Genomic DNA, 16,341 nt, shown 5'->3' on the forward strand with positions numbered 1-16,341 from the left:
TTTTCAGTAGTGTCTAAATCCTATTGATTTTCAATAAGAAAGCTCCACTGTACATCCTTCCTCTGTTATAACCCTTAGCTACTGCAGAGACACTGGCTGCTAAAACCTGCAGTGTCCTGAGAGTGCCTGAAATAAAACACCTACTAAATACTAAGCAAAGCCAAACAGTTAATCACTACAATTTTAAGTCTGGCTACAGAGACATACAAGATGCCTACAAAAGACAATCTCCTGAGCACATGAAAGAAGAACTTCCTGTAATGATCCCAGTTAGTGATTACTTTCAAGACACAGACTGTAGACATCAGCCAATATGATCAATCAGGTGTGGCAAACTGATGAAGACACAGTGTTAAACACGCAGGCACAGTTCTTTGAAACCTTGATTTTTCTATCACACAACTTATTTATGTCTTTGTAAAACTGATGAAGACACAGTGTTAAACATGCAGCCACAGTTCTTTGAAACCTTGACTTTTCTATCACACAACTTATTTATGTCTTTGTTTACCTCTTTTCCCCAAAAGTCACGTTAAAGAGTTATATGACCTTGTAGTACATATGATGCTAGAACAGTTTTCCATAAAGCAGCAGGAACAATTGCACAGGGATCTGCATTCAAAAGGGACCACTTGGCAGCACACTACCATGGCCTTTCCCCTGTCATATGCTCAAAGCCATTGCTACCCAATGCATATTTAACTTCTGTTCAAAATAGATTTGCAAAATTAACCTATGTCTTTTACATGGTGGTTGCTAGCCAGAAAAATTAACATCCAGTTAAGAAAAATCTAACCTTTATGAACTCGAAGCTTGTAAAAGCCTTCATCCTGAATACCTCAGATGAAATTGAAAGAATATTTATATAAAAAACCTTGCAAATTTACTTCTTTATCACATTCAAGTGCTGAAACATATGATGTACTATGCATACGAAGGCAAGTAGTGATCTCTGAATTTACATGGCATTATGGAAGCCAAAACTTGCTTTCATGTGGTACATTCTCAACCCAGCAATGAATTAACTTGGTGTATACCGAGTTATATTCTGACAGAGGCAGACAGGGAAAGAACCAACTGAAAAGACATCTGCTACTCCAAGTTTAGCATGAAACAGCCTTGTTGTTTAAAAAAAAACAGACTCGTTTTCTTTATTCACCTTGTGAGTAGGAAGGACAGAATGGTGTGGGAACTGAGAAGGTCCCCCTCTGGACACCAAAACATCCCAATTTCACTCTGAGAAGTAAGAAACACTGTGTATATAAATACTAAGTTGTTCTTGCACTGTGTAGTAACGGTGTGAACAAGCAGTTCACAGATAAAATCACCTGAAATATGTGTAGATAAGCATCACAGGAGTGACTAGCACTGAAACCCACAGCCAAGATTCACAGGTTTTATTCTCAACTGCACCTATAGGTTAGATGCCTCTCAGCAGTTTATTTTTCATGCAAGATTTTAAAAAATTCAAGGGAAAACTGCTACAGATATTGAGTATTGGTAAGATTTCCAACCAATCTGTAGCCTATTTTCTTCATTCTGTTTTTTTCATCTGTGGAATATAGAAAGCATAGAAGGGTACGCTTCCTTTCTAACTAAACTATAAAGATAGAAAACCTGGTTTTTGCAAAGAACCAGCCCATCAATTTTTTTTTTCATCCAGGTTTCCAGTTAACTTATTTCTATGATATTGAAGTGAAAATTTAAAAAAATATATTCCGCTTAACAATAAAATTCACTACTGATGGCAGATATTTGTAGTAAACTTCAGATAAGAATATAGCTACGTAATGATGTTTGCAGCCCTAAGCGGCAAAGCTTCCTTAGCTTGTCATAAAAGGTACTTTCTTGTCATCCATTCCCTTTTATGCAAATAAATGTAAAAATAAATAGTTTCAGGCATATGATCAAAACAAACATGATGCAAAACCATTATTAGATAATGATTGCCTCTTGTCCGTTTCCACGATGCAGCAAAAATTTGGTCACAGTGAATAATTTTTACTGTTCATCACAACCTGGAAGGATATGTTAAGTTTAGTTTCTTTAGCCTTAGGTTACTCAAATGACTATCACAGCACACACTGAGTTTAATTCCAAAGCTTTAAAAACACTGCTGCCTGTCTGAGTTCACACAGGTACAAAATATCTCTATTAGAAAGTCAATTTAACATTGTAATTGACCATGGGAATCGAGACTTCTGGGGGTTTACCCTCAGATGCATGTTTAAATATGCTATTTGCCAAGAGTAGAGGATGATGAATACACTGCTGTGTCAAATAACCATGATATATGTACACAGAAGAGGTACAGTGCAATACTGAAAGTAGGACGCTATCTCTGCTTATGATGAATGGATAATCTCAATGTTTCTATGTGTATTAGAAATAAATATACTCAATTACTGGTCCAAAAAACTATTCAGAAGCACACTGTAGTATTCACATGAGATGAGAAGCAAGGGAATTCACTGAAACAGCTACAGGTTATCCACTGTTGACAAAACAGGTTGAATAATTTCATGGGTATGGCATAGACTGAGATACAGATTTCTTCATTTAATGTATATAACTTTAATTTAGAAACTTATGGAATATCAGTATGGATACAAAAGTCTACTGCTGCTCATTCTGTTCACATGGACTGTGAAAAGATCCATTTTCTTTGCTCAGAAACTAGCTATGAAGAAAAACACCACAGCCAGAGAGAAATTTCAGGCAGGAAAAGCAACACAATGAAATTTGTTAAACATAACATTCTGCAAATAAAAACTTTTTGACAGGGAAAGGTGAAAATCTAGTATTCACAATTTGTACTAATGTTTCCAGCAAGCAACTTGGGTTTGTTTGTGATTTGTCTGGGGTTTTTTTTCTGTAACCAGAAGGTTGTGCTGGAAGTGATAAAGCTGATTTAGACTAGTGAAGGTTTCATGCTAGACTTCCATGTAATTTTGTTGAAGGATAAAATAAAATTCTCCTACATAGCTGCACAAGTTAGTATTCTTGTCTTCTAATTCCAAAGAAAACTGTAGAAGTAACCATCAACATGAAATAGAAAGGATAAGTTGGATAATCACAAAGCCTTCAGAAAAAAGAGAGAATTCAGAAACTCTGTATTCAACAGCACCTTAAATGAAAGTCAAAGGTCTCAGCAGAGGAACTTTAGAGGAAGTAAGCGTGCACCCAACGTAAAGCATAGCTTCTCTTCATCTTGCACTTCTTTGGGAGATAAGAAACCATCTCCACAATAAACATCAAATGAAAGAAACCACAACTCCTTGAATTCCTTTGTATTTCATGACGGGACACGCAACCATGAAGTCTAGTTCTACAAGCCTAAATTAACTGCAGTATTTGACAGATCAATCAGTTAACAAATCAACAAATTCAGATGCTATTTGAGCTGAAGAGAGGTTAAGCATCAAGTTTAAAATGGATATCTTTTCACTTTCACTTTTACCTTTAGGTCCTTTGAACAACTTGATCTCTACCACGGTCTCCAGAATAGGCCTTCTTCGACGAACATACAGTCGTACTATGGAGCCAGCCTCTTTTAGGGCCTCCACGGCTTTGCTGTGTGAGACTTCTGACACGTCGACCTCGTTCACTCGCAAGATGCAATCGTTGACCCTACAAGAAAAGCAAAGGACCATAGGTACTAAATGCTTCAGCTGCTGCTTTGGACCAAACACAGATGTTTGTCACCAGTGCTGTAAAACAGAGCACGCTCCATTGAGAAGCCTTCCCGCTGCCAGACTTGATGCGATATGCTTCATTAGCAATGAGAGAGAACCAGAACACTCAGTCCCTCCAAAAAACATAACTGATTCACCTACACCTACCATCCTCCTTCATAAATTGGGGTTGGATCTACCAGAGTGATAGAAATGAGTAATAAACAACTTGTCTTTACAGACTTCATTAAACAACCTTTTTTTCTAAACAATATAATCAAGTTACAACCTTCATGCTGCACGCTACTACTACGGAAGTTGCTCTTAAAGGAAATCAGTTATTTAATTTAATACAGAGAGACCACTAATTGTTCAAATACCTCCTTAAATCTCTCATATTTCTTCATCAGAGCCAAGGAATTCTAAGTTGTCAAAGTAAAAATGCTGTCCTACAAGAAGCAGACAATTTAAAAGAGAATGTTTCATGCTAAATAATTTGCGTAAATGTCATTCTTTATGTTTTCATCACTAACTATAGACTCCAGGATCTGCTATGTGGTAATAGCATCTATTTTTCATAGAATACTAATAAAATTCCCTCATATTCTTACTTTGGGAATTTACTGTATTATCTGAGGATGAACTAATACATTCACCCTCAAAAATGTCCTGGTTAAATGGAGCATTATTCTCCTTGTCTGACAGATATGTCCAAGTTGGAAAGGAAATCTACATTGAGAGCAGTAAAATCCATCTCCAAAGCAGCAGGCTAATGACTTAACTGCTGGGCCATCCTTTCTCTGCAAATGAGGGTAACTGAGAAGAGCAAATTCCAAAGAACCGGATGAATTGAGATGCCACTGTTCTTGTGAAGTACATTTATTATGAAGAGGCCTCTAAGTATTTTGGGTACAGAAGGAAAAGGCGTATGTAAATTAATGTGTTCTTCTGCATATCTGAAAGAACAATCAGCAAAGAAAATATTGGCTGCTAAAAATATCCCCATTTCTGCTACATTTCTAGACATAAAGATCAGCTATCAAACGGGTCCTCTTTGCAGCAGAAGAATACTTGAGCTGGGTATTGCTCAGGAGTCTTAGCATATGAAGGGAGAGCAAGCTTTACCTGAACTCAGTAGTTTAGGATGGATTTTTGTTATGTTCTTGTGCTGCTGTTTTTGTTCAAAAGCTAAGCAACAAAAAGACCACAACTATTTGAAACCAAGGACCTTCTGTGTTATCAGCCTGTCGGAAGAACATTTACAGGGGAAAATGGTGATAGCAGCTTTTATTTGACAACTGGTTGAACCTGGAAAGGACACAAAATTGATACTTCCCTTCTGACAAAAAGTACTGTATTGCAAAGTTCCCGGTTTTTATTCAATGGTTAGTTTTGGTGCTTTCCTTCAATGTCAGAAGTATTAATTTTCCAAGTGTTTAATTGTGTGGTTTGGATGTCAAATTAGTAAGTGCTCTAATATAAATGGTTTCATTCTTTAGAACATATCCAGCTAGTTCTTCCCACTCAGAAAGGCAGTAATTATGTCTAAGCTGCTATTCTTTCTCTTGATATTACTATAGGCTTGATTCTTGTCAAATTTATGACTTATTTTTGCCATATCTGCAATACAATTGGCTATACCATACTTTGTGAACAAGCTGTAGGATCTTAACCATTGGATGGCTATGAAGATAAAAACATAGAAAGAGATTATAAAAACATGGAAAGAGATTATAAAAACAGCAAAAAGGAGGATTACTTGTATTTTGTTTTCATATACTCTGTGCCCTGCACTGATGAATATTGATATTACTTGATCCTATCTACCTAAAACTCCCATAAAGTCACTAGTGTTAAAGCTCATAAGGGTTCCTATTAAGTAAAAAGTATACCTTTTGGAGAAACTCAGTAAACAACATGGAATTAACTTCCCAAAATCAGTAAGCCACACACCCCCATCTACTGAAAAAGCAAGACCTTCTAGAAAAGGACATGTACACTCCAACAGAAATCTCACCTTGGTGGCTACAATTTGAGTTATCAAGTTGTTTAGAACAGTAAGACTATCTTCAACAAAAAATGGACAGATTAATACTACTAGTGCAGGATGAATACAAGAGTGAGAGAATACAAAGCTGATCCAGTGATAGAAATACTTTCATACAAGGTATTTTGTTTGTATACAAACTTTGTCAGCACAGAATTAGCAAGACAACAATTACTCTATCCAGTCTGCTGTGACAAACACGTCCACAGCTACATATCCAGCTACACCTTTCCAAACCTGTAGGTTTTCTTCCTTCCCCACAAAGATGAGGGGTTTAGTTCTCATAAATATAATAAATACAATATTCAATAACACACATGCACATGCACAAGTGTGTGCACAAACATATGTGCCTGTAGAGTTCTGCGGGCTTTAACACAGTCTTTTGGAGGGCATGCTGACCCTGTCCTAGAAGAACAGAACATAATGATCTCAGAGGTCTAAGAATGTTCTTTGAGAATATTTAGACCTCTAAAACAGCAGTTCATGGTACAATGAAATAAATGACATAAGCTGGTGAGACGACTCCAACCTTAACGGCTAAATGATTCTTGTATTATTAGTAATTTAGAAACTCCAGAATATTTTTTAAATTTAGAAACATGGAGCATTTAGAATTAAAAAAAAACGATTATTCATTAAAAAATACAACTTCAAAGAACCAAAATAAAGGAAGAAAGCTGAAGCAGCATGTCAATACACATACTGCGATGTCGTATTTTTCTTCTTAATTCTATGCAGAAGGTTTCCAGGGCCAGTACTTGGCATAACTGTTATTATCCAAAGACAGAAGCTGTGAGAGTGGGTTTGGTATATTCTCTTCTACTATTTAAACTACAGTTCCCCCTCCGTAATAACTCTGCACTATAATTCTTGCAACAATGCAAACTTAAAATAATAACAGCAAAAAACCCTAAAATCAGTAAATCCAGTTTAAGAAAAGTCCTTCAAATGATCAACTGTATGGCCTTACCACTTAGGGTCAAAATTATTCTGCCCTTGAAAAATGCTCTCCAATATATTTTCTTGGCTTCATTGAGATATTTGTGTGCCAACTGTACAGCACTCATACATGGATTCTTTTCCACATCTATCTCAAAATCTTCCTACGGCCTATAGGTGAGTATACACTATATGCAGAAGTTAGTTTCAGGCACAGTTTCAGACCTGTGCCAAGGAGAAGACTGCCTCATAATCCAAGATAGTACTACAAAAGTCCAACAAAAGAGATCCTTATAGTTTCACTAATACCTAGAGTAATCCAACCCCCAAAAAAATCTAGGCAAAAGGAAAATTGTTCCAAGAAGACTTTCCTTATTTCCACAACAAGTTACCATAAATATATTTTGCTAATATTTAACCATTTCTTTAACTGTGTCAGCACTTTTAAACTATTGCCATTCTACTTGTAAGTCTTAATGCCGTATCTTTAAGTAAGATCAACAGACCTTTAAGTAAGATCTATTCATAGTTATTTTTTAAGATTGCAAAAATTGTAAAAATTTCTAATGACTTGTAAAAAGTTCTAATGAGAGAGAAAGCAGAAAAGTAAGTTTTAAAGTATTTTAAGCTACAGCTCACGACTTTTGCAACACTTAAGAACCTAGAGGAAATTTGACTTTCTCTAACTGCATGCGAAAATACACTTAAAAATTATTCAGATGCAGAGCTTCAGCTGCTAAGATGTAACAATATAATATCAGCATCTGCTGATGAAAAAGGTTCACAGAGTTCTTGACTAAATTCAGTTATGTTTCAATGAAAACAACATGATTAGAAGTATTCTGGAGAATGCATGTGTCATGCTGAAGAAAATAATGAAAATATGTTCTAACCATATTTTAACAGAACATAAGCCTAAAAGCAAATGTTCGTGCTATTGTTTCCTTGTAAAAGAGGGACTTCATATCTGAATTCAGCACAGCATATAAATCTCTGATTAATTTTTGAGGTACAAGTAATCCTAATTCTATTTTAGCCAAAATACTTACACAGGGACTTAGTATTATACATATGCTTAAATTTATTCAAGTCTGTAAAATCACCCATGCAGGTGATTCTACAGGATTACCTGATTAACTCAGGTAATGGCTGAGTTAGAACGAGTTAGACAGCTCTTCCACGACATAGCTCATCTAAACACTTTAACAAAATAGATGTATGCTACAAGGCTTTTGTGACATAATTCAGATATGAAGGACCATGCATGCTAAAATATAGAACACATACCAAGACAGTTACAATTGATACTAGAAATATCAATATGAGAGAGATTTTGCCATTAAGGCGGAAAGTCAGACACACAGAGGGTTACGCGTAATTGTTGCTGCCTTCAAAGCAAATAAGGGCTTGGGTTGAGTAAAAATACCATTCTTTAAGGCCTTATTCCAAGTGTGTTCTAAACATGACCACCTTCATCTGAATTTCATGTTTACTCTTTTCTAGAAACTGTGCAGACATCCTTGAAAAGCCAGTAATTGCTTCAGTCAAGTTGTAAGTAAACAAGACGAGTGCAATCCTTAGGCACTTACTAGAAATATAGTAGGTGACAACTGGTAATGATTATTCTGTTCACTTGTTCTGTGCAATATGGTGCCCTGAAGAGAAACCCAAAGCAGCCTCATGTGGCATCAAAGAGCCCCAGAAGATCAAATGGTCCTGCCAAGACACATTAGACAACTCGCAGCTCCGTAAAGGAGCTAGTTGGAACCAACTACGGACTTGGGAACAAGGGAATGATTTGTGCTCCATGGGACAACACGATGACAGTAAAAGCTACAGTAATCCAAGTGTCCTAGACACTTTCAAACTAATCGGCAGCTTATTAATGGGACAGCCCTGCTTCTCATAGACAGAATCATAGAAATCACAGAATCATAGAATCACAGACTGGTTTGGATTGGAAGGGACCTTACAGCTCCTCCAGTTCCAACCCCCTGCCACGGGCAGGGACACCTTCCACTAGAGCAGGTTGCTCCAAGCCCCTGTGTCCAACCTGCCCTTGAACACTGCCAGGGATGGGGCAGCCACAGCTTCTCTGGGCACCCTGTGCCAGCGCCTCAGCACCCTCATAGCAAAGAATTTCTTTCTACCATGCTTTTCTACTGCAGAATGGTCAAGATTAACAGGTTATTTCTAAGGATATCTAGCCTTTCTTTTTTCAGATGACTTCTCAGAAAAGCTTAAATTGATACAGGCTTTATTTATTCTTTACTCAAATCTTAGAAATCAAGGTGAAAATACTGTTATTAAGGGAGAATCAGTGTAAAGCTATGGAATACACTGAGCAGATATATACCTCTATATATCCGTATGGAGGTATCAGGTAGACAACAAAAGTAAGAGACAGAAGACTAAGCTTCCACTATGTTTCTTTGCTCTTGCATTGTTTAACCTTTTCAGACAAAGTTTCCTTTGGAAAGGGTTGATACTTTCTTTCTTCAAGAAGGTGCAAGAACAGAGAACTTTAAGCAGGAACACAGGATTATAGGTGACAAGCTGAAAGGACTATCATCCTTTCTTCAAGAGAGCAGCAAATAATATAAATATACTGCCTCACCCTGACTCTAGGAGCAGTCTAGTCTATTAGTTAGGAAAGACTGACTCTCTGTCCCCTACCTTCTTCTTTACTTCTATTTGTACCCTTCCTATCCCACAGTAAGTAAAATTTACAGCATACAGGGATAAAAAATGTAATTACTGGTACTGGCCCATATAATTATTTCCAAGAGGAATAAATCATTATTTTTTAAAATTTCAAATTCAGAGTAAAGGATCTCAAATTTACTACAGCAGCCTTCAGATCTGTCTTGCCCATTACAGAACATAGAGCTAAAACTAAATGCCAATGATATGTATGTACCACAAGGCATACTGTTTCCTTAGGTATAGTGACCCTTAGACACATGATCCAATTTCTGTAGCAAATTCACATACAGCCTCAGGCCCCTTCTTGACATTTTAAAGCAGTATAAAACTATTGCTATGTCTACTCTAAAAATACAGAGATAAAACTTAACAGTAGAAAAAATTTCTGGCTATTTCTGGAAGCAAGAGAGTGCTTCTGGAAATGTCTGATGAAGGTACCAGACAATCCTGTCTCAAAATTTGTCACTTATGTACTTTATAATGAAATTCAAAATATGGAATGGTTACTAACTGAAAATGATACTTGATAAAAGCTACAATTTGGGGTGGGAGGGAATAATTTGTGAATGAGGCAGCAGAATTTGAGCTGAACTTAATAAAAATCTGAAACCATAGGAGTGATTTTGCTTTAAATATATATGCAAATAGTGGTACAATAAAACGATAACTCAACTGTATTTATCGTGAAGGAACTATCTGAAGTGTCGAATCTAACCTATGCTTTTAGCAAGAGTAGAACTGGTTTTGAGGAAAGTAAGGACTAAACCCACTATGTTTTATCTGTAGGAGAAAAAAAATAATCCTTCAGTGCTCTGAATTCTTCAGCAAGTTGCACTGATCTGTTGTGATGAAGTAAATTGAAAAAAATATAATCTTTTTTCCCCAAAATGCTGACCTGGTGCAACCCTGAGCAGGTCATTTAATTTCTTTTATTCATATCTTCAAATAGAGGATTAAAACCCCACCTGCATCCCACTTCCTTTGTCTCCTTGTTTACAGTCTAAACAAACTTTCCAGAGGAGAGTCTACACCTTCTTGGCTCATCTCAAACAGGGACTAACCCTCAGTGCAGCCTCTAGGCATACTCAGCATAAATAATAGATAGCCAACAAAAGCAGCTCCCTGCCTTTTCCCGGCTGTGCTCACCCTTGTAACCAGTCTTCAGAAGTGCGAGAAGAAGGGCAAACACTTCACCGTGTACAAAGCTTGCGCTCTGTGTATGTTTGTGAGTGTACAAAGGCGGGAACTAAACTCTTGCACAGCATTCCTGTAAGTACATACACCCAGATGGATGATGCTTTCTCCACCTGCATTGGCAAACCAGTTTCGGTGTGTTGGCTGCGGGAAGCCTGAAGGCTGGAGCACGGATGAGCTAACTAGTCTTGCCAAAAAGCAGGGTGTGCTTGTTTAAGTGCAGTGCTGTGCTCCCGCAGCCTCGCAATTCATACCAGCAATTGGAATGATTTTCAGCCCAGGGACCAAAGTAAATAATCTTACAAATGTTTCTGACTTAAGTGTATGTGTAGGTTTTACTACTACATAATTAAAACCCAGCCTGTCCTTCTGCATACCACCAGCCTTCAGCCTGCAACTGCTGCCATGAGGTTCTGGAGGGTGAACTGAAGTTCTCTTAGTTACCCCCACAGGTCACTGTTCATTCCTTTGGCTTTTTGCAGTGGTTTTGGCATAGAAAAGAGCCACTTATCTTTCCGACTGAAAGTCATTCTCTAGTGTTTTCCTGCCTAAATGGTAGAATGCAAAAGCAGCAGAGGAGCAGCAGCAGCAGTCTGTGCACGCAAATCCAGCTCACTCCCTCTGGATCGGTGCAGCATCTCAGTCACTTTTCTAATTCCCATTCCAGGACCCACTAGCACAAAGTCCTAGTCCTTGTCCTCCAGGAGGTTGCATGAGAAAGCAAAAAGCACAAAGGAAATTCCACTTTTATATACCAGGGGCACAGTGATAGTTTAGGAGGTGAAAATGTCTATTGTAATGCAGTCAAAAATTTCAGATCACATCCAGAAGGGCTTAAGGTCAGAGCAGCGTGACTTGCAGGTGTGCTACCACAGGACTTTGAGTTTTATTTCACTTCCAGAACAGAGGCTGGAGTCCAAATTGTCAGGGAATAATTCAGATTCCAGAAAATACTTCTGAATATCAGAACGTGGTACTGCCCGAAATGACTGTGTTTCCACATCCTCTTAATGATGTGACCTTGCTGAGACCTGAGACCCAAGAGCTACTGAACTGCCACAAGACATTTACATTTATTGTCCTTCACTACTGCTTTAGCTAGTCATCGATATATTTTCTTTAAACAACAGCCATCTTAGTGAAGTGTCAATGTATTAAAGGGTCTGAATGATAGTAATTGAATTTAAAACACAAGTGACTGGTAACAGTATTAGGAAGAACATTAGCAGAGCAGGTCCTCATCATAAACAGCATCTCTTTACACCTTCTCCCTATGTTTCATTTAGACTCTAATGTCTATTTTTGAAGTTGCAAGTCAGAAACAGACAGTGTACAACAGACAGTATAATTAGGAATGGAAAAGTCCCTGCAGCCTTCAGACTGTTAGAAGAAAATATATTTAGAAGCTTGAGTATGTTCCTATTCACAGACTTTCAATAGAGAACACATCAGTATTTGGTTTGGTTTTGAAGTAGGGGTTTTTTTGCCTTTTTTAAAGGTCTTAAATTCAGCTCTAAGACTTCACTCCAGGCACTAACTTAGCTAAAAAGCAGTTTATCTGTTGTTTAAAATACTTTGGATCATTTCTGCATCCTAGTCTAGTTCTGAGAATTTCTTGGGGCAAGGCAGGGCTCTCCTTCAGTTAACCCTTTCTGCCACACTGAACAGATCCTTTTATGCTTTTAGGCAGCAAAGTGTCACAGCAGCTTTTATCACAGGGTGTCTGTTTGTTCGGGTGTGTTTCTAAACACCTCTTGGTTGAAAATACCCACCAAGCTAATATATAGAATCCAAGACAGACTGACCCCAAATGCAGTTCATATTACATCAAATTGGCACAGTGAAATCCTATGCAGAGATATCCAAACCAGCTCAGGCACTGACAGAGTATACCTAGCATGGAAATCCACCTGGATCAATATTTTCCACATGTCTACAGCCAGTTACCAGTGGTAAAAGACCATATTAATGCAGCTCTGCAATGTTGAGCTCATTTAGCACTAGCTTGAGTTCCTGCACAATCTGCCATGCAGTGACTGATTTCAAGAGGGGGCCCACTAATGGCTACTAACGGGAATAAAAACAGAATAGAGAAAAGAACAGTCACAACCCTGTAGTGCCAAATCCTCTCCTATAGATTGAAATCAGAGTCCTCAGCTCCTGGCAGCACACATGACTACGCAGCAAGGCAAGACCATCATTTGCCACCCAGATGCACCTTACTGTCCATGACCCTACTGAAGGCCAGGAGGCTCACCCAGAAATGAAATCCTTTGCCTAATGAAAACACCTGAATGTTTACACTGTAAGGAAGATAAAAGCTATATGAAGTGATAATCCAGACCAGGGGTACATCCTGCCTGCTCTTTCTTTCCAACTTTCCAACCAGATGGTAAAGCGTTAACACAGTATGTTCCCCTAATACATTTTCAGCTGCTGATAACTCTGGTCTTCCCTGAGTCAGAGAAACCTTTTTCTTTCTTTTTCATTTAATAACCCTGGATAGATTCTTCTTCCACAAATTTGTTTAACAGCTTTCAAAACCCACATAAACTTTTAACATCCACAGTGTCCTGTCAATGAATTCCACAGCGTTGCTACCAGTTAAATAAATACCTCTTTATGAGTAGTTCAACCTGCTGCTTATTAGTTTCATCTGATGTCTCCAAATCCTTTCATTAGAACAGACAGAAAACATTGCTCCCTGGTCATCCTGTTTCTCTCCTGTAGTTAGGAAACAGGACATAATCTCTTACATCTCATAACTGATTTTTCCACACAAGAAAAAAGGCCCTGCTAGACAAACTTTTCAAGCCAAAGGCATATAGCTGAACTACTGGTAACACTAATTTAATTTCAAGAGATGGAAACACCACCACCCATCTTTCTACTTATCTGAATGCCTCTTGGGTGTAACACCTACAGATTTAAAACTGAACTCTGAAAAGTTATATAATCATAGAATGGTTTGGGTTGGAAAGGACCTTAAGATCATCTAGTTCCAACCCCCCCTGCCATGGGCAGGGACACCTTCCACTAGTTGTTTTCATTATGTTTTATTTCCTTGACAAAAATGACATTGTTTTATGCTGAATAAATTTTCCAGTCAAACCAAAAATAAATTTCATTCTAATACGCTTTGTATTGAAATAAAACTGAATAAAATAAAAGGTTAGACAGTCAGGGAAACAAAAAGCAAAACAACAAGCTGCTGTCTTATTATCCATTATCATCTCCTAGAAGAACACTTTTAACTATCTTTTTTTCCATCACTGAAGCTGTTGTGTTTTGGATAATGTAAGGCTCTTCTTAAACTGCAGTAAAAATCTCTCATTATTCAGGAAAGCATCCTCAATCACAAGACTAGAAGGAAATTCTGCTTCTTGCTTTGGTTTGATGAAATCTTTAAATATGTTACAGAAATTGTACCAACAATAGGAACTAATGGACATGCTTGTAAGGTTGCTGCTGGGGAGTGCTTAGACATCCATAGAGAAGAGACCCCAGTCCACAACCTCTACCTGCCTCTCAGAACAGCCAGCTCACTGCAAGGCTGCTCTGGCCCAATTAACCTTTACTTATCTTTGAGGAAATGAAACAACTTTGGAAGGAAAGAATAAAATACATTGATTTCATAGCCCCGCCAGTTTAATGGTCTGATTAGTCCTCTGGAAGACGTGGGCTCATGCTCCCCAGAGCGAGAAGGATGGTGAATGCAGGTTTCCCTTCAGAAGTGAGGTGAAAGGTGAAGTTGCTGCTATTTTCAAGAATGAATGAAGCCCCAATTTACTCTTTTTCCTTTCCCACTGAAAAACAATTGGGACCTCTTTTGGTATCAAAAAATGTTTGCTCAGCTTTAGATTAGCATTCTGAAGTCTTTTTAGACCTGACGTTTGCAGATAGCAAGTTTTTACGCAGTGATGCTGGCCAGCACTCCACTGAGAAACGCTCACAGAGCAAGGGAGGTTAAATAATAGCTTATTTAAACAATAACATGCTAAACAAAGAAACTATATAATTTAAATAAATTGCCAGATATATTGAAAACTTTTAAAAGTTTACTAGTGCCAAATGCACTAAGCATTTGTATTTTCAACTCCTGATTTCCAAAAATACTTGGTAAGCACTTAATCTGAAGCAATTTTCAGCTGTAGGAGTTAATTTGTTAACAAACTATCAAAATTAATACTAATTTCACCAAAAAATCATAATTTGACCTTATAATTATTATTATTATTTGAAGCTACATAAAAGCTGAAGTTTCATAAACTATATGTATGCTCACTGCATGGTACTGACTTGGTGTTGCTCTAAAATATACTCATGATGACCTCATGCTACATGGTCAGTAACATCCAGAAGCTAAAAATGGTGGTAAATTCCACATCAACCTCAAATATCATTCTCTACATCCTCACCACAGGAAAAACAAAACCAAACAAACTCATGCAGTTAAAATTTCTCATGTATTTACTTGAAGATTGAACCAAGAACACCACTACGAAAAAGTGCCATTCTTTTTGCACCTGCTAAAATTCAGAGGTTCAGGATGCTCCACAGATAAACCTACTGCAGAGAGAGGACACAAGCAAAACCCCACTTGGTTTAATGTCTCCCAGAAGAGCCACATCTCTTCACACACACTTTGAGAGTGGGAAGTAGTTATTACTTAATGGTAGCTCACCTCACAGGGTGTAGCTATATGGGGTTGAGGGAGGAGTAGCTGACACCCATTCAATTTGCACACAGACTCAGGCATAAACTTTTACAAGTCAAGTCTAAATACATCTCCAACAGAAGGACCTCTCCTTTCATTTTTTTCTTCAAAACCTCCTGAAAGCAGACTGATACCCTGTTGCTTGTTCTAAACCATTTATACTGCAATGATGTTCTGTGACATTAAGTCTTGAGTTATTGCTTAGCTAGCATAACTCAAGGCAAATGAACTCTTTTGCTTGGTAAGCCACACCTATAGTAATTTTGCACAGAGTTTATGATCTTTCACTTCATACATTATTGCTTTTAAAATGCTCCCTGCATGAGATAGGCTCCTCTCCCCCCTGCATAAGTCACATCCTTTTCAAGGGATGTCCCTAATCCTTCAAGTTCAGGACTGTGATACACAAACGTATGTACACTTAAAGCTGCTGGGCTGGGGGATGAGCCCTTCCCTTTGCAAGACACACCGGTATAAAAGACAAAGCAAAACACTTCTCCCCCCATAAAAGACCATTTTCTACTCATCAGACCCGCAATTCCCACCTTAACTTGCTGTAAATCAAGTAGGACTTTACTAAAACTAACAGCTTTGCAGAACAGACACAAGTGCGAGGTGACGGAGGCCGGTGACGCCGGTCACTGGCCAAATGCCCGGTTAGCAATTGATCCGCTGGTGGGCCAGGAGCCCATGAGTTCCCTTCATGACAGCGAGGGGAAGGCAGCAGAAGCAGGCACCAAGTGTAGGCAAGAGAGGGCAGGAAGGGGAGGGGGAATGCAGAGGGTGGGCAGGATGCTGGGGCTGACACAGGCTCTTAAACTTAGGTCAAGTTTTCTTATCAACCTCTTAGTGAGGTCTATAGGAGCTACTATTTCCTTTTCTATTCCCCACCTCCCCCAAATTAAGTTGCTTCTCCCACCCTGCGTTTCTCCTCCATCTACATTTCTCCTCCAGCTCGACCCTCAGCTGTGATACCCTTTGCTCTTACCACATTTTTCCATTCCTCCGTCCGTTCTCTACCTCCCCAGTTATCCTCAGTCTCTCTGCGGCTCGCCTCCTGC

At 38.3% G+C, this 16,341-nt stretch overlaps 1 protein-coding gene across 1 annotated transcript in view; it reads right to left on the reverse strand.

Moving 5' to 3' along the window:
- The window catches only part of LOC104402488 (disks large homolog 2), a gene marked incomplete at both ends in the record, with an annotated part of 363,023 nt that overhangs the window by 291,452 nt on the left and 55,230 nt on the right, over window positions 1-16,341 (reverse strand). The window contains one exon of the mRNA XM_010010378.1: window positions 3,461-3,630. Within this exon, the coding sequence (XP_010008680.1) occupies window positions 3,461-3,630 (170 nt within the window). The remainder of the gene's footprint in view (window positions 1-3,460; window positions 3,631-16,341) is intronic.

This window comes from Nestor notabilis, unplaced genomic scaffold (assembly GCF_000696875.1).
Source record: "Nestor notabilis isolate BGI_N333 unplaced genomic scaffold, ASM69687v1 scaffold1630, whole genome shotgun sequence".
Lineage (NCBI taxonomy): Eukaryota > Metazoa > Chordata > Aves > Psittaciformes > Psittacidae > Nestor > Nestor notabilis.